At 45.9% G+C, this 25052-nt stretch overlaps 1 protein-coding gene across 1 annotated transcript in view; it reads right to left on the bottom strand.

The window, feature by feature from the left end:
• LOC144891095 (uncharacterized) overlaps positions 1-15583 on the bottom strand; it is a 29415-nt gene extending 13832 nt beyond the window's left edge. The window contains exons 1-2 of the mRNA XM_078773482.1: positions 14615-15583; positions 10268-10352 (exon numbers count right to left, since the gene is read on the bottom strand). Coding sequence (XP_078629608.1) covers positions 10268-10352; positions 14615-15583 — 1054 coding nt within the window. The remainder of the gene's footprint in view (positions 1-10267; positions 10353-14614) is intronic.
• Between the last annotated feature and the right edge of the window lie 9469 nt (positions 15584-25052).

The raw sequence follows: 25052 nt of genomic DNA, 5'->3' as shown, positions 1-25052 counted from the left end.
AGTTGATTTTAAACAAGGAAGTAGGCTATGGGGTGAAAAGACTGGGAAAAGCAGAGAACGAAAGTTATTGGAGCACAAACGACGGACCGCTGAGTAAAACAAAGCCTCAAGGTTGGACACTGTACAAGGCCTAAAAAGACACGACACGAATTAACACGATTTTCTATACATGTATGAAAGATTTGCACTGAAAATCTTCCTTGGGACACACGATACGTACAACACCATAAAATAAATACAGTTATAACGAAAATACAAAGGGGAACAATTATTTAACTTCGATTTTGATGGAGAGCGTAGACAGCTGCGAATAAACGAAACCTCGCCGGCAAGACCGGAAGCGGCAGCGGAAGTCCAACCAACCGGAAGCGGCACTTCAACAACAAAGAGCAAACCAAATTAAATGTCTGAGGTTTAAATAAGACAGGTTCCTCCAAGATCCTCTCTAACGATGTTCTAATCATTTGCACCTGAGCTGGTGCACCTGATTCTAATTTTAGGTATTTGAAGTAGTGATAAATGTAGGGGTGTACTTACTTTTTCCACATTCGAAATTTGCATTTATGTTTATTTAAATTATACAATGGACTACAAAATGTAAATGTTTCATGATATTTGTTATATTATATCACCTTTATCTATCAATATTATTGAAATGAAGATCAAATTTCGTTCTCTGTATTCCCAGGCTTTTCACCCATAGCCTACTTCCTTGTGTAAATCTCAACTCAAAAAAAAAAAAAAAAAAAAAAAACATTTCCTTCTCTGTTCTCATTCGTTTATTCATTCTTATTCGTTCGTTCGTTCTTCGACCACGTGTTTCTCCCCCATTTCCCCAGATAGTTTTCACTCATTAACCTTCAATGTTTACACTTTCCCCTCAAGTTATGTATTCCGTCATATTTTATAACACCTTTTTCTTCTTCTTCTTTAAAAGGCTGCTTTCGACTTGCTCACCAAATCAATTCATCCCAAAAAAAATATCCATCTCCTATAGTGCCTTTTTTCTACATTCCCTAAACTCTCCTGCACTCCATCCTCCATCCAGCGTCCTTAAACGTATTTTTAACTCGAAGGTCACAAGAAACTCATTTTGCAATAAATGTTCGTTTCCCATAAATCGTACACTTTCAAAAATCCAATCTCACCCATCCCCTCCAAATCTTCCCCATAACCCCTCCCCTCCAAATCTTCCCCATCACCCCTCCCCTCCAAATCTTCCCCATCACCCATCCCTTTCAAATCTCCCCCCTTGCCCCCTCCCTCCTAAACTACCCCCTCACCCCTCCCCGCCAAGACGCCCCCTCGCCCCTCCCTTCCTAGACTCCTGCCTCACCCCTCCCCTCCAAATCTCCCCCATATCCCATCCCTTTCAAATCCCTCCCCTTGTCCCTTCCCTCCCAAACTCCCCCCTCACCCCTCCCCTTCAAATCTCCCCACCCTCATTGCTTCTCAATTTCCCCCCTCTCACTCCCCCTCCTCAAAGCGTCCTCCCCGCTTCTTCCCCCTTCAAACTCTCACCTCCATCTCCCCCAACCTTCTGCCTCGCTCTTCCCCCTCCTCAAATAACACCTCATTGTGGCTCACCCAATCACCATCAAACCTTTTGTCCGCCCCATCCTTCCCTTTCTCCGAGCTATTCTGAAATCTCTGACACACCTTCAACAGCTCTCCCTATCTCTTCCACCTCTTCCACATCTTACCCTACCCCTCCTCCCCCCTGTTCTGTATCTGATGCTCCCCCTTCCTCTTCATTAACGGTATGGACCTCAAACATCCGGGGCCTTCGTTCAAACTTAACTGATCTCTCCATACAGGTTGCTTCTGTCAAACCAGACGTGATCTGCTTAACAGAAACTTTCCTCCTTTATGATGTCTCTGATTCCATAGTATCTCTCCCGGGCTACTCCCTCCTCCGGTATGATAGACCTGAGCCTCGTCCTGGAGGCGGGGTTGCTATCTTTATCAAAAACTCTCTTCCTCACTCGCCCTGCACTGCACTCTCTCCACCTCACCCCCAGGAATACCTCTGGCTACGGCTTCCCCTTCGCTCCCACCTCTTGTTCATATGTGTGTTGTACCGTCCACCAAACAGTGATGACTCCATCTACATCTCGCTGTCTGATGATATGGACCAACTTCTATGTACTCATCCCAACTCTCTCTTCCTCATATGTGGTGATTTCAATTGTCACCATGCCAGTTGGCTGGGTGTGGGTACCTCTCTCACCAGCCATGGCTCTTCAGCAAAGGACTTCTGCGACTCACTGGGACTGACACAATCTGTCAATTTCCCGACCCGGATCTCAGTCAACGGAACATCTTCTCTTCTGGACTTGGTTATGACTAACTTCCCTGAAAATGTCTGCTGCTCTTCTTCTGCTCCGATCGGATCATCTGATCATGTCCTTGTTAAAGTGGACATCTCTCTGACCATCCTCAGGGAGCCTGCTCAGCGTCGACGAGTCTGGCATTTCACTCAGGCCAACTGGCACCGTCTTCAAGCAGCCATCAATCATCTGGACTGGTCTCCCATCTCTACCACCTCTGACATCAACTCATCCTGGGAATTCTTCCAAAGTAAATTGCTCTCTCTCATGCACAGATTTATCCCATCTCGTCTTCAGTTGTCATACCCTTCCTCCCGTCCATGGTACACGGAATCTTGTGGTGAGGCTGTTGCCCAGAAACAACTTGCCTTCGTCTCCTGGAAAGCAAATCCAACGGAAGGAAATCTCATTTCCTTTCACAAAGCCCGAAACAAGTGTGTGTCCACCCTCAGGAGAGCCAGGAAACAATATCTCTCCGTTCTCAAGACCGAACTCTCTTATCTGTCTCCCTCTTCCAAATCCTGGTGGCGTCTGGTCAAATCCGTTTCTGGTGTTTGTTCCCCCTCCATCCCCTCCCTTACCTCAAACGGCTACACAGCTGACTCCGCACGTGAAAAAGCTGAATGCCTCAACTCTGTGTTTGCCTCTAAATCTTGTGTCCCAAACCCATCCCTCTCTGTACCCACCATACCCAGTCGTACCCTGCAGCTCCTGGACTCCGTGTCCTTTCCTCCTGACAAGGTGGAAAAGTTTCTGTCAACCCTCGACTCTGATTCTGCAACTGGACCCGACGGCATCAGCCCACGGGTCCTAAAATCCTGCTCTGCTGCTCTATCTCACCCTCTCTCTGTTCTCTTCACCCTCTCTTTTGCTCAAGGTCAACTGCCATCTGCTTGGAAATCAGCCAACATCACCGCTTTGCACAAAAAAGGTGCAAAAACAGATCCTAGCAACTACAGACCAATCAGCCTTCTCCCAATTATCAGCAAAGTCATGGAATCCATCATTGCTTCGGATATGAAATCTTTCCTCTTCTCCAATGGCTTGATCTCTGATCATCAATTTGGTTTCAGACCAGGTCACTCTACTCTGGACATGCTGCTTCTGCTGTCTCAACAATGGATGGAGGTCCTCAATGCCAAACAGGAAATTAGAGCTGTCTCCCTCGACATATCACGTGCCTTCGACACGGTCTGGCACCCCGCTCTGCTCACCAAACTCTCCTCCTTTGGTATCCATGGAAATCTCCACGCATGGCTGGCGGACTTCCTCTCTAGTCGTCGTCAACGTGTGGCCCTGAATGGGTTTCTCTCATCTCCTCTTCCTGTTCAGGCTGGAGTTCCCCAAGGCAGTGTTCTGGGCCCCGTGCTTTTTCTGGTCTTCATCAATGATCTCTCTGACTCTCTCGAAAATCCTCTCTATCTCTTTGCTGATGACTCCACTCTCTGCCGCTCCATTCCTCTTCCCTCAGATCGGCAGTCTGCTGCCTCCTCACTCTCTGAAGACCTGGACAAAATCACAGACTGGTCAAACAAGTGGAACATGTCTTTCAATCCTGACAAATCTCACACTCTTACTATGTCTCTCCGAAAAGATCGACTGGACAACCCTCCCATCTACTTTCTCAACAATCCTCTCCAAGAAGTTCTGTCGCTCAAGATTTTGGGTCTCACTATCTGCCATGATCTTTCTTGGGAAAACCACATTTCCAAGCTGGCCTCCAAAGCCAGTCGCCGACTGGGCATCCTCCGTCGTGCGAAGTCCTTCCTCGGCACACCTGAGCTCCTCACCACATACAAGGCTTTCATCCGCAGCTCAATGGAATACTGTTCTCCCCTATGGGCCGGTGCTCCTGCCTCACACCTAGCTCGGCTTCACGCTGTTGAAACCAAAGCTTTCAGAATTATTGGAATCTCCCGCGATGAAGCTATCTCTGAGGGCCTTTCACTCACTCACCGCAGGCAGGTAGGTGGTCTTTCTGTCTTCTACCGACTCCTCTCCGGCCTTGCACCCCCAGCTCTCTCTGTGCTCTGTCCCCCAAATATTCCTACAGGTCGCACAAGATCTGCCAGCAACCCTCTGATGGTTAAACTGCCGAAATCTCGGCTCTCTGCTCACCTTCACTCTTTCATTCCTCTTTTCTCCCGCCTCTGGAACAAACTCCCTCACTCCCTTCAATCCCACTCCTCCCTCCAGGTCTTTAAAACAGCTGTTCACCACCATCTCTTATCTTCCCCCATCCAAAACCTTGTTCTTTTCTACCCCCGCTAATTCACCCCAGATCCACCTTGTTTGAAATTCCAACTTCTTTCCTGGAAGTCCTGGCAGTGTCCATATGTTTTATACCTCTCCCACCGCCCCCTTCCCATGCCCCCCCCGCCCCCAAAGCCCTCGCCCTCTCTCAGATCTCTCGATGTCTCCACGTCTCTCGGACCCTGCTCTCAAATGTTGTGTTTGTGTCGTTCCCCCTCTCTCCCCATCTTGTCTACCGCTCCCGATGTTATATGTTTTATGTGTCGGTTTGTCTTTCTGTGTGATTAATGTTCGCTCTTTCACGAGCCTCGATCTTGTATAAAAAAGAAAAAAAAAAAAGAAAAGCTGTATGTTGAAATATGCTGAAAAAGTCAAAACTTTCCATGGGGTGTACTTACTTTTTCACGTGACTGTAGATATTTGTTAATACTGTATTTATTTACTTTTCGACACATACTGTGATTTTAAAAGGTTGCTGCTGTGATTTTGCTTCATTTATGAGTTTGTTGCTGTTATAATTTCGGATCTTCATTAAATAAAGTTTTTTATTCAAGTTACAAAGAGAGAAAATTGGTGGGGCAGTGGGGGGCGGGGGTAGGGTTTGCCCTGGGGCCTGTGCTGGCTCTCGACGCCCCTGTGTATGTGTGTGTGTATGTGTGTGTGTATGTGTGTGTATGTGTTTGTGCATATGTGTGTGTTTTTTGTGCTAGCTCAACCTGGATCATCCTGCTGGGCTCTCATGTGTTTGTGCACGTTGTCCTGTCTCGCTATCTTGAACGAGACATTTGCTCTGAGTCGGGGAGTTGTTTGGCATATTTCACACATATCACTGTATTAATGCAACTGTCCCCTAACTGCCACATAAATATTTCATCCAAAAATAGAACACACATTTGTTGCTGCCGACGTCTTGTCTGTGTCGTACATCTGCACCCCTTCATCCACTCACCTGGCCCCTATTAATTTGACGTCGAGTTGGACTAGGTTTGCGTTTTGGGTGACGTTGTGCCTCGTGGATTGGGCGATCGGGTTTATGGATGGGGTCATGGGGATGTATCACAAACATGGATGGTCTATCGGTATCCTCCTGCATTGAGATCTCCTTGCATTTCCTTGTACATAACGTGGCAGGTGGTCTGGTGGCCAAAATTATTCTACCTGTATTTAGATGGACCAGTTCATGTCTTTTGGGTGGATTCCTGACATGTTTTCTCTGCGTCTGAGTTGTAGTTTGCTCTCAATGGTTGATACTGAAGCTGATAACTAGGATAGGATGAAAAAACCTTCACCCTTCACTTTATTTTTCTTATACCCCAAAAACTTTACATACTTGTTTTTCCATTAGACCCTCCAACATTCCTTCTCTTTCACATCTTCCCTCTCCCCCTTGCGTCCCCTCGTTCCGTTGGCCTCCAGATGCTTCCCATCTCCAGCAGTACTTTCCAAGAGACGTTGGTAGGGGCACAAAGTCGCGGCCCATCCCTCGTTCTTTACCTTTTTTCACTTTTTCATCTCAACCAACCCCATGGCCCCTTACTAGATTGGCTTTATGCCTTGTTTGGGTCGATTTTCATTAAAGAAAACCCTCCCACCTCCCAGCACCACATTGGAGCAATCCCATAGAGTGTGTATGCAAAGTAGCTTATCTTTCAACCAACCATTCCCTCCTCTCCTCCCTACCCGCTTCCCTCTCCTCCCTTCCCGCTTCCCTCTCCTCCCTACCCGCTTCCCTCTCCTCCCTACCCTCTTCGCTCTCCTCCCTACTCGCTTCCCTCTCCTCCCTACTCCCTTCCCTCTCCTCCCTACCCACTTCCCTCTCCTCACTACCCTCTTCGCTCTCCTCCCTACCCTCTTCAATCTTCTCCCTACCCTCTCCCCTCCCCCTCTCTCACCTCCCTACCCTCTTCCCTCTCCTCCCGCTCTCTCTCCTCCTGTAAGGTATCTCGACAAACTACGATCAATTGTCGTACGCGTTTATTCACCTGCCGATCAAGGCCCGATTCACAGCAGCGCCATCCGAGGTCTGGCGTAGGGTTAGGGATCCGACCCGGTCCCGGTGTAGGGATACAACGGTGAATATTTGCACTTCATACATGACATCCTCCCCTTTAAGTCCAAAATTACCACGAGCAATACGTGCTAGATTTCCAGAATTGACATTTCAAAAGCAACATTTCCAAAACATGTGAAAATATGTGTGCAAACGGTTATGAGAATAATGAAAATACATGAAAATAATGAATAATCAACGTGAATGAAAATAATGAAAAATCATCATCAACGAATTACCACGTACCTTACATGGCGACGAGGATAAACATCTAGACCATGACTTCTTTCGGCCATTCGATGAATTCGACCCTCATGAGGGGGATTTTGACACGTATTCTGAGCGGTTGTCTTTCTACTTCGAGGCGAACGGCATCGCGACCGAAGCCCGGATGAAGGCCGTCTTCCTGTCCGTTTGCGGAGGTGAGACGTTCACACTTGTCAAAAACCTGATTCGGCCTCGGACAATCCAGAAGCTCACGTATGCAGAGCTCAAGGCCGCTTTGAAGGAACATTGCAACCCATCTCCTTCAGTCATCCTGTGTCGGTTTAATTTTTACATGTGCAGACAGCAGCAAGGTCAGTCGATCGCAGACTTCATTGCACACCTCAAAAAACTGTCACATCTGTGTGAGTTTGGGGACACGATTGATGACATGCTCCGTGATTTGCTGGTGGTTGGCATGTCCGATGACCGCACTCGTAGACGCCTGCTTGCTGAGAGAAGACTAATAAAAAAAATAACCACATTTAGAGGCCATTTTTCCCCACAAAGCGGGGGTTGGCCTTTTTCGGGAACCGTGGTTGTTGTTGTTTTTTGGTCCCCTTTTTGAAGCAATGTTTTACGGCCGGATGCCCTTCGTGACGCCAACCCTTTTTGCCGCCTTTAACGACAAGCAGGGAATTACCAGTGAACTAGTACTCAATTGTGCCGACCTTGGAAGGATGACAGGCTGAGTCAACCCCCCTGGCGTTGGTTCAGCGATCGACCGGGATTTGAACCCAGGATCCGAGGATCCTAAGCCGGCACCCTAGCCGCTAGCCCAACACCAGGGTCTGCTGAGAGAAGACTGACGTTCCAAAATGCCAGAGACACCGCCATTTCCATGGAAAGTGCTGAACGCAACGCTACAAGCATCGGTGCCACTCGCTCGTCTGGTTACCAGCCCTGCTGTGAATCGGTTGGATCATGTTCAGCCAAAACGTTGGAACAAGGCTCCTCGTCAGAAGCCAGTGCAGTCTCAAACCCACAACAACTGTTTTCGGTGCAACGGAAAGCACCCTCCGGAGACGTGTCGGTTCAAAGATGCCACCTGCCATTTCTGTTCGAAAACTGGCCATATTGCTCCAGCTTGCATCACTCGCAAATCGGGAAAAGGAAAAGCTGCTGACAAGATTCATCAGTTTATCGGTTCGGAGGAACCCGAGCTTGACCAGGTGAGGTCTGTTTCCGACAACTCAGAATCGTATGACCTGCTTCATATTGATTCTCACCATAGGCGGGACCCTCTTCTTGCCAATGTTGTCGTCAACAATCGACCATTGCAAATGGAGGTCGACACTGGTGCGGCCGTCTCGCTCATCAGCCATGCTGTTTTCACAAACCTGTGGAGTGATGCTGACCGACCCCATCTGAAACCTACTACCTATGGACTCTCCACCTATACAGGTGAGAAGATTGTTCCCTGCGGTACATGTGATGTCACGGTGGGCTACGATAACCGTGAGTTTCACCTAACCCTGATCGTCATTCCTGGAAAGGGCCCTTCCTTACTCGGCAGGAGCTGGTTGAGCATAATTCGACTGAAGTGGGAAAGCATTCATCAACTCCGGGCAGCCAACGTTTCTCCTACCGCAGCATACACACTCAAAAATGTGCTGGATACGTACCCGGATGTCTTCAAGGATGAGCTTGGAACCTTGAAAGGACATACGGCTAAACTCAGGGTTGACCGGGATGCCAATCCTATATTTTGCAGAGCTCGCCCAGTCCCTTTCGCCCTGCGTGAGCGGATTGACAAGGAACTGGATCATCTTGAAAATCTGGGGATCATCGAGCAAATCCAGTATGCCGAATGGGCGGCGCCCATCGTTCCGGTCATAAAATCGGACCAGTCCATCCGCATATGTGGAGATTATAAAATGACCGTGAACAGGTGTTCTTCATTGGATAAATATCCAATCCCGAGGATTGAAGACCTCTATGCTCGTCTCACGGGAGGAAAGACTTTTACGAAACTCGATCTCAAATCCGCCTATCTACAGCTCTGCTTGGACGAGAATTCGAAACAGTATCTTACCATCAACACGCATCGTGGGTTGTATAGGTACCACCGACTTAGTTTTGGAGTGAAATCTGCACCTGGAATTTATCAGCGTGTCATGGACAGTTTGTTTGCCGACGAACGCAACGTCGTTTGTTACCAGGATGATATTCTGGTTACTGGTCGTACGGACGCGGAACATCTACAAAACCTGGATAGAGTTCTGAAGAAGATTTCGGACTCCGGCCTACGTTTGCGTCGAGACAAGTGCAAGTTTATGGTGCCATCAGTCACGTACCTGGGTCATACGATTGATGCCGAGGGTCTACACCCGACAGATGAGAAAGTCCGAGCTATCAGGATGCTCCTGCTCCACGAGATGTGACCGAATTGAAGTCATACCTCGGTTTGCTTCAGTTCTATGGTCGTTACATCCCGAATGTGACCGACGTTTTGGGCCCCCTTTATCGGCTTTTGAGGAAAGGAGTCTCCTGGAGCTGGGGGTTTACTGAACAATCAGCATTCCAGACCTCTAAGGATCTGCTCAAATCGTCCAATGTTCTCGTTCATTTTGATCCAGAGAAGGATCTTGTGGTGACATGCGATGCCTGTCGGTATGGAGTGGGGAGTGTATTATCACACGTGATGCCTGACGGTATGGAAAGACCGGTTTGCATTTGCATCCAGAACGTTGTCCCCGGCAGAGAAAAACTATTCCCAACTTGACAAGGAAGGATTGGGAATCGTTTTCGGCGTCGGCAAATTTCGCCAGTACCTTCTTGGACATCATTTCACGATTCGCACTGATCACAAGCCGCTGATCAGTCTGTTTGGTCCAACTAAGGCGACATCTGACACACTACCGCCCAGGATCATCCGCTGGTCCCTGTTTCTCGCTGCTTATGACTACACCATATGTTATACGCCCGGTTCGTCTATCACAAATGCAGATGCCATGAGTCGGTTACCCCTTCCAGAATCCGTTGATGATTCGCCTACACCAGGATCCATTATCGCACTGATGGATCATCTGGAAGATTGTGCTGTCGATTCCGGCCAGATCCGCACTGCATACATGACACCTCCCTACCCTCTCCCCTCTCCTCCCCTCTCTCTCCTCCCTACCCTCTTCCCTCTCCTCCCCCTCTCTCCCCTCCCTACCCTCTTCCCTCTCCTCCCTACCCTCTTCCATCTCCTCCCTACCCTCTTCCCTCTCCTCCTTGCCCTCTTCCATCTCCTCCCTATCTTCTTCCCTCTCCTCCCTGCCCTCTTCCATATCCTCCCTATCCTCTTTCCTCTCCCCCCTACCCTCTTCTCTCCCCTCCCTACCCTCTTCCCTCTCCTCCCTACCCTCTTCCATCTCCTCCCTACCCTCTTCCCTCTCCTCCTTGCCCTCTTCCATCTCCTCCCTATCTTCTTCCCTCTCCTTCCTACCCTCTTCCCTCTCCTCCCTACCCTCTTCCATCTCCTCCCTATCCTCTTCAATCTCCTCCCTACCCTCTTCCCTCTCCTCCCCCTCTCTCTCCCCCCTACCCTCTTCCCTCTCCTCCCTGCCCTCTTCCATCTCCTCCCTATCTTCTTCCCTCTCCTCCCTACCCTCTTCCATCTCCTCCCTATCCTCTTTCCTCTCCTCCCTGCCCTCTTCCATATCCTCCCTATCTTCTTCCCTCTCCTCCCTGCCCTCTTCCATCTCCTCCCTATCTTCTTCCCTCTCCTCCCTACCCTCTTCCATCTCCTCCCTATCCTCTTTCCTCTCCTCCCTATCCTCTTCCCTCTCCTCCCTGCCCTCTTCCATATCCTCCCTATCCTCTTCCCTCTCCTCCCTGCCCTCTTCCATATCCTCCCTATCTTCTTCCCTCTCCTCCCTGCCCTCTTCCATCTCCTCCCTATCTTCTTCCCTCTCCTCCCTACCCTCTTCCATCTCCTCCCTATCCTCTTTCCTCTCCTCCCTATCCTCTTCCCTCTCCTCCCTGCCCTCTTCCATATCCTCCCTATCTTCTTCCCTCTCCTCCCTGCCCTCTTCCATCTCCTCCCTATCCTCTTTCCTCTCCCCCCTACCCTCTTCTCTCCCCTCCCTACCCTCTTCCCTCTCCTCCCTACCCTCTTCCATCTCCTCCCTACCCTCTTCCCTCTCCTCCTTGCCCTCTTCCATCTCCTCCCTATCTTCTTCCCTCTCCTCCCTGCCCTCTTCCATATCCTCCCTATCATCTTCCCTCTCCTCCCTGCCCTCTTCCATCTCCTCCCTATCCTCTTTCCTCTCCCCCCTACCCTCTTCTCTCCCCTCCCTACCCTCTTCCCTCTCCTCCCTACCCTCTTCCATCTCCTCCCTACCCTCTTCCCTCTCCTCCTTGCCCTCTTCCATCTCCTCCCTATCTTCTTCCCTCTCCTCCCTACCCTCTTCCATCTCCTCCCTAACCTCTTCCCTCTGCTCCCTACCCTCTTCCCTCTCCTCCCTAAACACTTCCCTCTCCTTCCCCCCCCCCCTCTCTCTCCTCCCTATACTCTCTTCCCCCTCCCCACTCTATATGTTCCTCTCTATATGTTATATACCTCTCTTTCCTCCCTCCCCTCGTAGGTCTCCTCTTCTTCTCTCTTCTCTCTCTCCCCCCACCACTCCGCTCTCCTCCTATCTCCTCCCTATTAACATTCCCGTCAGAAAACGACACCACGTTGCCCGGCAATTCAGACTGTCATCCTTCCGAGATCGGCAAAACGAGTACCAGTCTATGGTCCCATAGCCATAGCCGCGGTCCCATAGAGCCTGCGTTGGTATACGATGGGCTACGATGGCCCACGATCACTCTGAACAAGTCGGCATGAACTGATGATGATGAAGTGATGGCTGATGGCTGGGGTTTATATACCCCCAAAGTAGTGTTACGTGGTCCTCCCGGTAACTACCTGGTCTTGGTGACCCCCGGACCGTGGGAGGGACCCCGCCAGAAAGATATATGGTTTATACGCTTTCGTAACGCAATCAATATGAATTCCGGTCAAGAAGAAACCCCACACCAAGGATCCGGAATAATCAATAATATATTCACTGAGCAATCAACAACCATCAACAATGCACAATCAATATTACAACCATGTGCACTCATCTACACAAACTCTAAGATGGCCATCTTAATCTTATACATTCCTCACGTGAGCCCCACTCCTGACTCCCTCCGTGGTCAATGTCTCTCCTCTCCGCACACGGGCGGTTGAACGAGCCCCGGGCGGACGTGCTCTAAACGTGCCGTCTCGGACTGGGGCCGCGGCTGCAGCGCACCTCCTTGCCAAGCCACGGGGCAAACCCAGCGCGGCGTCCAACGTGCGCGAGGCCCCACGTGCGACCCTTACGCGTCCTTGTAGATGGGCAAAAACCCAGCGCGGCTTCCGACGCGAGCGAGGCCCAACGTGCGGACCCGTACGCGTCTTTGTAGACGGGGCAAAACCCAGCGCGGCTTCCGACGCGAGCGAGGCCCAACGTGCGGACCCGTACGCGTCTTTGTAGACGGGGCAAACTGTCCCGGACGCTTGGTTTCGTGCACGAACTCACGGTGACTGGACGTGTCAAAAGGTATTTACCGCCCAGGTAACTCCTCTCGCCAGACGTTTCGCAACGGCGCGTTTTCCGCGCAGCGTAAGGTCGATTCCACCTTCTCGTCGTCGCGGGGCGAGGAAGAAGAAACCTTCCTTCCCCTCGTGTCTTTCTCCTCCCGTTTCCGGCCACTTCCGTTTCCGGCCACTGGTTCCGAAGGGCTCCTGACCCTCCCATCACAACAACCCTTAGTATAATACACACGGATAAGCAACCTGAATGGTAATTTACATACATTCACATAAATATGTAACACTCCCCCCCTTCAAGAAAGAAAGTTTGAACCCAGCGAAAACTTTCTTTGCCGGCCAATTTGGAGAAACAAACCAGATCACTCAACCCTCCAGATTACTCCCTCTGGACTAAGTACCAACAACGACATTGTCCCTGCCAAATCAAACTCCCTCTCATGACCCTCTGACTTTGACCGTCAGTTTCTTGGGAATGAAGGTTAAGGGGTTGATCCAAGATCCAAAGTTAGGCAACTCGATAGCACTTTTTCCGGGAGGCCAAGCCGAGTATTCACTACATGGATGCCTTTAGGAACGCGGAGTTCACGGTTAGTCCGTGCAGGAAAGTTCTCTACATGGGCGCCTTGAGGAACATGGAGTTCACGGTTAGTCCGTGCATAAAAGTTCCCTGCCTGGACGCCTTTAGGAACGGCGTTCACGGTTAATTCGTGTAGGAATCTTGGCTCGGCGGCTCCGCCGCCTTCAGTGCTTCAACTTTTCAGAACTTCCCTAATAATTATGGTGGGACCACTGGTCCCTGTAGTCCCATGAATAGCGGTCTCCTTCTCGGCCACCACCAAAACTACCGCCCAGTTGTCCTCTCCTGTAGACCTCTCGACGCCTACGAAATGCCTTCCCTACTGTTATGGTCCGACCCTCCAAATCCTTGCCATTCCAATTCTTCTCTGCCTCTCTGGCGTCTTTTGTGCTGGCAAACGTGACAAAGCCGAACCCTCTTGACTGTTGCGTTTCCCAGTCTCTTACCAACCGCACTTCCACCAGCGGCCCATATCTGTTGAAGACAGAGGTCAGAACTTCTTCCTCTGTTTTGAAGTTCAGTCCCCCTACAAATAACTTGGCACTTTTGTCGCCATCCCGAGCTGGTGTGGCGTTATTTTCCCTGCTGGGCTCTTTACCAACCCTCAGGTTACCATAAACTTGACCCCCGGCCAAATCATTCCCAATAACCACAGATACACCCTCTACAGGAAGCGTGGCTTGTAAACCGACGGTGACCGGTCCTGACACCAAATCGGACTCCAAATGGATGACATGAAGGGGAGCACTAACACCGCCCCCGATCCCCTGTAAACGAACACTATCCCCCGTTGCCGTCTCCTCGGACCATGGCAAAATGCCTTCAAGCATTAAAGATTGATGTGCCCCTGTGTCCCTCAATATCCTAACCGGTTTCCGGTTAGTCGAGGCTCCATCCCGTGACACAAACCCCTCTGAAATAAAGGGTTGGTAACCCTTTTGATGGCGATTTCTCACAATGGCCATTGCGTTTGGAGTCGTAGTAGTCGGACTCCGCTCTGGGTCTTCGCTTTTCCTGCGGTAACAACTGGACATCAAGTGTCCAGGTTTCTTGCAAAAAGCGCAAGTAGGCCCGGAGGAAAAACTCGTGGTCTGCCTCGGGCCCCCCGAACTATAAGTTGGTCTTGGGCCCTCATCCCTCCGATTTCGAACCGGTGGGGTATCATAGTTGTCCCCATAATCCTCTCGAGGCCGCCGCCATGTATGGTCGTTCTCCGCACCTGCTGTTCCCCACCTCCCCTGCGGAGATCTAGGCGAGGAGTTAGGTTCGTGGACCCCTATTCGGTGGGTTAAGGCATAATCATCTGCCATGGTGGCTGCGTCCCACAACTTCGGTACTTTCTTTTCCTGCAGGTACACTTTGATGTCCTCGTGGACACACTGCTGGAATTCCTCCACCAGGATCAAGTCCCGCAATGTCTCGAAGTCTTTCCCGACTCCTTTTGACTCACACCACCGATCAAACATGTTTTCTTTCACTCTGGCAAACTCCACATGGGTCTCACTCTCCCTCTTCCTGGCATTCCTGAATTTTTGCCTGTAAGCTTCCGGAACCAACTCATAGGCCTTGAGGATGTGCTTCTTCAGTACCTCATAATCTGCACATTGGTCCATTGGTAGCGCCGAATAAATTTCCTGAGCTTTCCCCACCAGCACACTTTGTACGAGTATGGTCCAGGCCTCCTCCGGCCAGTTTAATTGTCGAGCCACTTTCTCAAAGTGTGGGAAGAATTTCGCGACTTCCTTTTCACTGAACGGTGGAACCAGCCTCACATGTCTGCCCACATCCCAGGTTTTCTGGTGAGGTGTCGACCCCGTCAGCAAGGGTGGTGCCTCTCCCCGTTCTCTCATTAACTCCAGCTCCTTGAATTTGATTTCTTGCTGAAGCTGCATGTCACGTTCCTTTAATTCCCTTTCCGCTTTTCTCTCCTCTGCTTCGAGGTCCCTTGCAGCTCTCCTTTCCTCTGCTTGTTCCTTTTCTCTTCTTTCCTGGAGTTCTCGTTCCACTCTCCTTTCCTCTGCTTGCTTCTCTTCTCTCCTCTCTTCTGCTTTCCTTTCTTCTTCTGCTCTTTCCTTTTCTGCTTTCCTTTCTTCTTCTGCTCTTTCTTTTTCTGCTTTCCTTTCTTCTTCTGCTCTTTCCTTTTCTGCTTTCCTTTCTTCTTCTGCTAACCTTTCCTGGAGTTCTCGTTCCACTCTCCTTTCTTGTGCTTGTTTCTCTTCTCTTCTCTCTTCTGCTTTCCTTTCTTCTTCTGCTCTTTCCTTTTCTGCTTTCCTTTCCTCTTCTTTTATCCGTTCCTGGCTCCGTAATTGCAACTCCAGTTTCCGGAGCTCAACGTCTTCTGGTTCTTCGGGTAGCCACTCCCAGGCTAACTCGTCCCATGTTCCTAATCCCACCATAGATTGTATCACCGTGGCCTGCAACTCTGCCTTCCTCAAATTAGTTCGGACCTCCAAGTTAAAATGTTTGGCCAATTTCAAGAGATCCGACTTTAGCAACGCTCGGAACTGTGCCTCACTCGGGGTTACCCCAAAGTTCTGTGCCACAAACGCCATGGTGCCTATCGTTAACACCTGTTAACCTTCACCCCAAGACTTTCCCCAATTTCTCAAAAAAAAATATTACCAATTAATAATTAATTAATAAATTTTAATTACCAAAAATATTATTATTTTATTATTTTATACACTTTTAGATCCCGGACGTAGACCCAATTGCGAAACCGCAAATCGTAATTTGGACGAGCCCCCAATTCTGTTACGTGGTCCTCCCGGTAACTACCTGGTCTTGGTGACCCCCGGACCGTGGGAGGGACCCCGCCAGAAAGATATATGGTTTATACGCTTTCGTAACGCAATCAATATGAATTCCGGTCAAGAAGAAACCCCACACCAAGGATCCGGAATAATCAATAATATATTCACTGAGCAATCAACAACCATCAACAATGCACAATCAATATTACAACCATGTGCACTCATCTACACAAACTCTAAGATGGCCATCTTAATCTTATACATTCCTCACGTGAGCCCCACTCCTGACTCCCTCCGTGGTCAATGTCTCTCCTCTCCGCACACGGGCGGTTGAACGAGCCCCGGGCGGACGTGCTCTAAACGTGCCGTCTCGGACTGGGGCCGCGGCTGCAGCGCACCTCCTTGCCAAGCCACGGGGCAAACCCAGCGCGGCGTCCAACGTGCGCGAGGCCCCACGTGCGACCCTTACGCGTCCTTGTAGATGGGCAAAAACCCAGCGCGGCTTCCGACGCGAGCGAGGCCCAACGTGCGGACCCGTACGCGTCTTTGTAGACGGGGCAAAACCCAGCGCGGCTTCCGACGCGAGCGAGGCCCAACGTGCGGACCCGTACGCGTCTTTGTAGACGGGGCAAACTGTCCCGGACGCTTGGTTTCGTGCACGAACTCACGGTGACTGGACGTGTCAAAAGGTATTTACCGCCCAGGTAACTCCTCTCGCCAGACGTTTCGCAACGGCGCGTTTTCCGCGCAGCGTAAGGTCGATTCCACCTTCTCGTCGTCGCGGGGCGAGGAAGAAGAAACCTTCCTTCCCCTCGTGTCTTTCTCCTCCCGTTTCCGGCCACTTCCGTTTCCGGCCACTGGTTCCGAAGGGCTCCTGACCCTCCCATCACAACAACCCTTAGTATAATACACACGGATAAGCAACCTGAATGGTAATTTACATACATTCACATAAATATGTAACAGTAGCTACGAGGACGCACGAGGACTCAGGATGATCCTGTGTCCTCGCAGGATTGTCGTACGTTGTCGTACGATATCGTACGTGTCGTGCGACGGTCGTACGTGTCGTGCGACGGTCGCACGATGGTCTACGATTGGAGGATCGTGGACCATCGTAGACCATCTTTTGAACATTTCAAAAGGTGATTTTCCAACCTACGATGGCCACAAAATCGTACGTCGACGCAGGATGGGCTCCACGATCCTCCACGATCCTACCATCGTAGACCATCGTATACCAACGCAGGCTCTATGGGACCATGGCTTAACAAGGGGCACTGCATCAGCGGCACAACGGCGCTTCCAGAAAATGATGCAACCAGCAGCTGCAGGCTGCATACAAACCAACAACAACAATTTAGTAAGTACGTCCCATTCACACAATGTTAATGTCGAGTGACTAATGCATTACACATGAAAACAGGTAAACATCAAACAGGTAGTGCGTGAACCCTAAGGAACCAGCAACTTATTGTGCAGCAAAGGATGTTTATATCTGAAGGAACTCTCTGTATTCGTTATACTTGATTTGATGATTTCCTACGTTCACTCATCCAGTGCGTTTTCTTCTTTGACATAATCTCACTTTCTCTGCCCTTGAAATCTGTTGTCTCTGAAAAATGATTTCTAAGACCAATGTTGCCACTTGTGCAGTTCATTAATCTTCCGCCAATACAATCCAATGTTCCACTCTTCCCAGGGTAACAGTGCTGTTTAAGCAGTTTCCAGGCAGAGGATACACCTAGTCGTTTGCAATTGCCTTTCCCAGTAGTAGTCAGAGCAAGGTTGCCGAATACAATGGCCCACTTTCGCGAAAGACAACGTGGGATGTTTAATTTCCACCAACGGATGCTAGCAGATGTGATGTGACACCTGCCCTAACGTCCCCCCCCCCCCCCCCCGACCCCCCAAGGTATGGCACACTCATTGATGAATCAACGAACCTGCCCGCGAAGCACCGGTGTTACAGTCTATAGTCGCGGAGTTGGGAAGCAAACTCAAGCTCAACTGCTCAAAAGCAACATGCACTACATCCGAGTAATACGTCAAACTTGGTGCAGGTATGTATAGAGGTAAATTTGAACTGATTAGATTTTGGGGTCAAAGGTCAAAGGTCAGAGGCCGTGACAGGTTAAGATCCTGTTACCACGATAACTTGTTAACCAGTGATGGCATTTTGACCAAAGTTGGTAGAAGTATGTATTATGATGCAAAGATAAACTTATTTGATTCTGGGGTCAAGAGGTAAAACATCAAAGGTCAGAGTCTGTAATAGGTTTATAACTCGAGAACAGCTGAAGGGATCTAAGTCAAACTTGGTACTGTTATGTATAATGATATAAAGTTGAACTGATTAGATTTTGGGGTCAAAGGTCAAAGGTCTAACAGAAAATGTCCCATTAGGTAACTTATGAACTAGTGATGGATTTTTTTTTTACCAAACTTGGTATAATTGTATTTTATGATGCAAAGATGAACTGATTTGATTTTATGTCAAGAGGTCAGAGGTCATGTTAAGTTACAAATATTTTGTTACCGCAATAACTTAAGAACGGCTGAAGGGATATAAATCAAATTTGCTACAGATATGTATACTGATTTAAAGATTAACTGATTAGATTTTGTGGACAAGAGGTCAAAGGTCAAAGGTCATTGTCTGTAATAGGTTTTCATTAATACAATAACTTAAGAATGGCTGAAGGGATATAAATCAAATTTGCTACAGATATGTATACTGATTTAAAGATTAACTGATTAGATTTTGTGGTCAAGAGGTCAAAGGTCAAAGGTCATAGTCTGTAATAGGTTTTCATTAATACAATAACTTAAGAATGGCTGAAGGGATATAAATCAAATTTGCTACAGATATGTATACTGATTTAAAGATTAACTGATTAGATTTTGTGGTCAAGAGGTCAAAGGTCATAGTCTGTAATAGGTTTTCATTAATACAATAACTTAAGAATGGCTGAAGGGATATAAATCAAATTTGCTACAGATATGTATACTGATTTAAAGATTAACTGATTAGATTTTGTGGTCAAGAGGTCAAAGGTCATAGTCTGTAATAGGTTTTAATTAATACAATAACTTAAGAATGGCTGAAGGGATATAAATCAAATTTGCTACAGATATGTATACTGATTTAAAGATTAACTGATTAGATTTTGTGGTCAAGAGGTCAAAGGTCATAGTCTGTAATAGGTTTTCATTAATACAATAACTTAAGAATGGCTGAAGGGATATAAATCAAATTTGCTACAGATATGTATACTGATTTAAAGATTAACTGATTAGATTTTGTGGTCAAGAGGTCAAAGGTCATAGTCTGTAATAGGTTTTCATTAATACAATAACTTAAGAATGGCTGAAGGGATATAAATCAAATTTGCTACAGATATGTATACTGATTTAAAGATTAACTGATTAGATTTTGTGGTCAAGAGGTCAAAGGTCATAGTCTGTAATAGGTTTTAATTAATACAATAACTTAAGAATGGCTGAAGGGATATAAATCAAATTTGCTACAGATATGTATACTGATTTAAAGATTAACTGATTAGATTTTGTGGTCAAGAGGTCAAAGGTCATAGTCTGTAATAGGTTTTCATTAATACAATAACTTAAGAATGACTGAAGGGATATAACTCAAACTTGGTTCAGATATGTATACTGATTTAAAGATTTACTGATTAGATTTTGTGGTCAAGAGGTCAAAGGTCAATGGCCATAGTCTGTAATCGGTTTTCATTAATACAATAACTTAAGAATGGCTGAAGGAAATTAAGTCAAACTTGGTACAAGTACGTATTATGACGCAAAGATGAAAAGATTAGATTATGGGGGTAAAGAGGTCAAAGGTCAGAGGTCCCTTTAGGTAAAAATTATTTTACTGGGCTAACTTGATGACCAGTGATGGGATTTTGACCAAACTTGACACAAGTACGTATTATGATGCAAAGATGATCTGATTAGATATTGGCATCAAAGGTCAGAGGTAATGACAGGTAAAAATGTGATACTTGAGAACAGCTAAAGGGATTTAAATCAATCTTGGTACAAGTGTGTATAATGATGGAATAATGTAGGCGGAGGCATATCGGATGTCGAAGAGTGCCTTTATAGTTTGTGCAAGACCAAGGCTCATGGAGGGATGAGATCTTCATGGATCTTCATGGATCTTCTTGAGGGATCTTCATGGAAGAGATCCCCATATAGATCCCCTCTTTACCCAATATTTCCTCACCCCTGCAATAGAAACATTGATGCTGCGGTAATCCTCTGCCGATCTAGAGAGCAAAGGAAATTGGTCAGCAGCTTGGGACATGTCAATATCTCGAAAGGGACACGCAAATCCTCATGTTCACCGTTAATAGTTAATCAAAACATTCTCTCGAGCCAATCGTGTTTCCCACCCAATGCCAAGTGTGGTGTACATCTCCCACATACGATAATCAATACACCTGGTGAACTGTATATTGATACAAATAATATATTTCAGTGACATACTGCCTCGTAATTAATCAGAGAAAGATAAAGTAGCCCAAAAGCACAGCAATTGTGAACCATGTCCTTTTATTTGAAGCTCAGTTCTTCAAAACATGCAAGCGATTGGGCGAGGGTGTGTGGGGTGCGGCTAAATTGGGAAAAGAAAGATGGATAAGAGGAAAGAAAGGGGTGAAAACTATCTAATTTTATTTGGTCATATGGTGTACATAACTACAATTACGCGTGTTTGTCATAAGATGGACTAGAAGAGTTATGACCCAATTATCCTGCTCTCCATGACTTACAAATGGTTCACAAAAGTAATCAATCACTGACTCATTATTGAACTGGAAAACTACCAACAATGGGTGCAACTAGGCTTTTACAATGGGATACTTAACACTGGATCACCTTCGTATTATAAATTGGTTTCTGGAAAATATCAGAATAACATAAGTTGCCCTTGTGCCTCATATATATCTATAACGAAGAAAATCCTTGACAATATGGAAACAAATTTTGTCCTTCAAGCCCTATGTCAACAAAATGTCGACTCCAGGTATATAAACATATTAAGAGTATGAAGCATACATCCAATTGCCTTCCTCTTCTTTACTCCTATCCTCTCAAACTTCTTCCCAGCCTTTCCCTAAGTATCATACATACTCGTAACTCTCCTCTATTCATTTTATTATTATGTCCCCCACCCATCCTACACCAGGTGTATCCATAATTATAAAAGAGAGTGTGTGTCCATCATTCAGTCCGTCAGTCTCCTCCATATCTCCAAAACCATGAATCCTAGTGCCCCCAAACTTTGCAAGCATACTTCTCGAAATCCAAGGGAGTGCATGAATGAAAACTGAGTGTTAGGGTGCGTTAAAACGCCCCTTTTGAATATCATTTTGGGGGTGCTCCTCACAAGAAAGTGATAAAACAATATCTGGAGTGTTGAAAGTTCCCAAGAGTTCTATCATTAGGAAATGGAAAGAATAACTACCCAGACTCTTCCTAGGGCTGGTCATCTGACCAAACTGAGCAACCGGGCAAGAAGGACCTTGGGCTTTGCAAGCATGTACAGGTGACCAATAACTCACTCTGACAGAACTACCGAGTTCCTTGGCTAAGATGGGAGAACCTGCCGGAAGGACAACAGTCTCTGCAGCACTTCAGAAATCTAGGCTTTATGGGAAAGTGGCCAGACGGAAGCAAGCCATTCCTGAGAAAAAGGCACATGACAGCATGCCTGGAGTTTGCAAAAGGACATGTAAAAGACCCTTGAGAGCAAGGTTTTATGGTCTTTATATATATATATATATATATATATATATATATATATATATATATATATATATATACATACATATATATATATATATATATATCTGTGCAGCGTCTGTCCTGTGTTGTCACTGAACTACTTTCTCAAACTTTTGTGAAATCGTACCAAACTTCTGGTATGCACATATCTCTCGCGTCGGTATGTCCTAAGGCTATGATTTTTTGAAAAATTTTCCAATTTTTTTTTTGGGGGAATTTTTTGGGAATGTTTTTTTTTTTCAACTTCAATTGTTTATAAAAAGTAATATCACGTATATTACAAATACATTTGTGCAAAATAATTGTTGGAATTATGATTGGTTTAAGCCATGCCAGAAACGGCAACTCAGGTACAGTCATTTATCTATATATCTACACATCTGGGCAGTGTCTGTGTTGTCACTTAACGACTCCCTCAAACTTTTGTTTCCGTGGTTGTGAAGTGTTTTTAATAACGTTGTGGTGGTTTTGAATCACGTGGTGGTGAGGTATTTTGAATTATGTGGTGGTGAGGTGTTTTTTTAATGACGTGGTGGTGAGGTGTTTTTAAATCACATGGTGGTGAGGTGTTTTGAATTACGTGGTGGTGAGGCATTTATAATTATGTGGTGGTGATGTGTTTTTAATTATGTGGTGGTGAGGTGTTTTGAATTAGTTGGTGATGAGGTGTTTTTAAATGACCTGGTGGTGGGTTGTTTATAATTTTGTGGCTGTGAGGTGTTTTTTTATTTCGTGGTGGTGAGGTGTTTTTATTACGTGTTTTATGGCCGTGAGGTGTTTTTATTACGTGTTTTATGGCTGTGAGGTGTTTTTATTACGTGTTTTATGGCTGTTCGGTGTTTTTATTACGTGTTTTATGGCTGTTCGGTGTTTTTATTACATGTTTTATGGCTGTGAGGTGTTTTTAATTTTGTGGTGGTGAGGTGTTTTTATTACGTGTTTTATGGCTGTGAGGTGTTTTTATTACATGTTTTATGGCTGTGAGGTGCTTTTAATTTTGTGGTGGTGAGGTGTTTTTATTACGTGTTTTATGGTTGTGAGGTGTTTTTATTACGTGTTTTATGGCTGTTCGGTGTTTTTATTACATGTTTTATGGCTGTGAGGTGTTTTTAATTTTGTGGTGGTGAGGTATTTTTATTACGTGTTTTATGGCTGTGAGGTGCTTTTAATTTCGTGGTGGTGAGGTGCTTTTAATTTCGTGGTGGTGAGGTGTTTTTATTACGTGTTTTATTGCTGTGAGGTGTTTTTATTATGTGTTTTATGGCTGTGAGGTGTTTTTTAATTTTGTGGTGGTGAAGTATTTTTATTACGTGTTTTATGGCTGTGAGGTGTTTTTATTACGTGTTTTATGGCTGTGAGGTGTTTTTATTACGTGTTTTATGGCTATGAGGTGTTTTTATTACGTGTTTTATGGCTGTGAGGTGTTTTTAATTTCGTGGTGGTGAGGTGTTTTTATTACGTGTTTGATGGCTGTGAGGTGTTTTCAATTTCGTGGTGGTGAGGTGTTTTTATTTCGTGTTTTATGGCTGTGAGGTGTTCTAAATTACTTGGTGGTGAGATGTTGTGAATTACGTGGTGGTGAGGTGTAATCGTCCCAAACTTCCAGTCTGCAACTACCCCCCCCCCCCCCCCCCTATGTGTGTGCTGAGGGGTTCTTTCTTGAAAAAAAAAACATTCAACCTAAATCTTCAACCTAAATTGCTTATTAAAATGTAATATCACAAACACAACAAATACATTTGTGCAAAATAATTGTTTGTATTATGATTGGTGTAAATCATGACAACACAGCAAATCAGGTACAGTGATTAGCCTCAGCTAAAATAATAGTCAGGTTCACTATGTTTTTTCGTTCAAAATCATGGTAGATTAGCAAACCTATACATTTTTGGAAACGTTATTACATGGAAAATCTGAAAATCAATGTTTACATTTGCCAATTCCGACCAATTCGATTCGACCAATTCGACCAATTCGACCAATCGACCAATTCGATTCGACCAATTCGACCATTCGACCATTCGACCAATCGCTTCGATCGACCATTCGACCATTCGACCATTCGACCAATTCGATCGATTCGATTCATCGAATTCGATTCGATCGACCATTCGACCAATTCGATTTGCCAATCAATTTGACCGACCTTTGCTTGTGTGGAACGGACTGTGAAAACGATGCGGACTATATTGTCGGATACGACACACAGGACAGTGATGACGAACTCTAAATGGCCTCCTTTTCTGTAATCGTGTATGTTTGATGCCATTGACTGCCTGTGTATATTTTGTCATTGACTGCCTGTGTAGATGTGAAGTTATACTGACTGCATGTGTATATATGATTTTGCTGACTGCCTGTGTATGTTTGGTGATATGAATTATTGTGACACATTTTGATGTTATTAACTGCCTGTACAAAATGATAACATGTATTTGATTATGCAACTTATCGCGAATATAAAGACAGTATTTTGCAATTCAAAACCTTTCATTCGTGTCTTACCATTCCCCATAGCACTAATTTGATACTTTCATTGGATTCCTTGTCCCTGAAAATATAGGTTTAGTATATTTTTAAAAGTTTTTAGGGTAATTAGAGGCAGAAATAGAACAAAATATGTATTTTACAGTGGCCATTTTGAAAATCCAAAATGGCCGCAATACAGGTATCTCTCCAAATGTAAACATTGATTTTTAGTTTCCTTATGCTATAACCTTTCCAAAAATGTATAGGTTTGCTAATCTACCATGATTTTGAACGAAATATAATTTATTGACATAGTGAACCTGACTATAAGCCCGTTCCTCAGTCACGACATTTGGTGAGGCGAGCGCAGCGAGCCGAGCCAAGCTAGTCTATATAGCTAGTATATATTAGCTAGTACATATAGCTAGTATATATAGCTAGAGCCAAGCTAGCTAGTATATATTATATATATATATATAATTGGGACCATAAAACCTTTGTTTGGACAGCGAATGTTTTACAGAAAGTCTGAGCCACACCTAAAGTAGCTTTTGGCCTTGTGAAGGGCAAGCTCAGTTTAAAAAAAAATTGTAAAGGAAATAGCCTAAGGGAAGGCATAGATAGCTTCGTTGATTACTTTGTTATCTCCTAATGTGAGTTTAAACTAACTGTCTCTCAATCTTATGATATATCATTTCGGAAGTGTCTGTGTGATTGTTTGTTTCTTTTACTTGCATTCATAAACTGCTAAATGGGTTGAAAACTGGTGGTTGTATTCTGGGTGTGTTCAGGATGGTTTGGGATAATAATAATAATAATAATAATAATAATAATAATAATAAAAATAAGAAGATGTCATGCAGAGCACAACACTTGCAAAATCCAACACTCTTCCCCCAAAAAAGTTGTAATGGATACATCTAATTATCCATTTCATTATGATTAAAATTGACGATCTAAATCAAAGCTCGGGTCAGTCGGATTAAAA

The sequence above is a fragment of the Myxine glutinosa genome, chromosome 3 (assembly GCF_964187855.1).
Source record: "Myxine glutinosa chromosome 3, kmMyxGlut1.1, whole genome shotgun sequence".
In the NCBI taxonomy this organism is placed as follows: domain Eukaryota; kingdom Metazoa; phylum Chordata; class Myxini; order Myxiniformes; family Myxinidae; genus Myxine; species Myxine glutinosa.
Note: the sequence above shows the minus strand (reverse complement) of the source record. Positions and strands in the feature narration are given on the sequence as shown.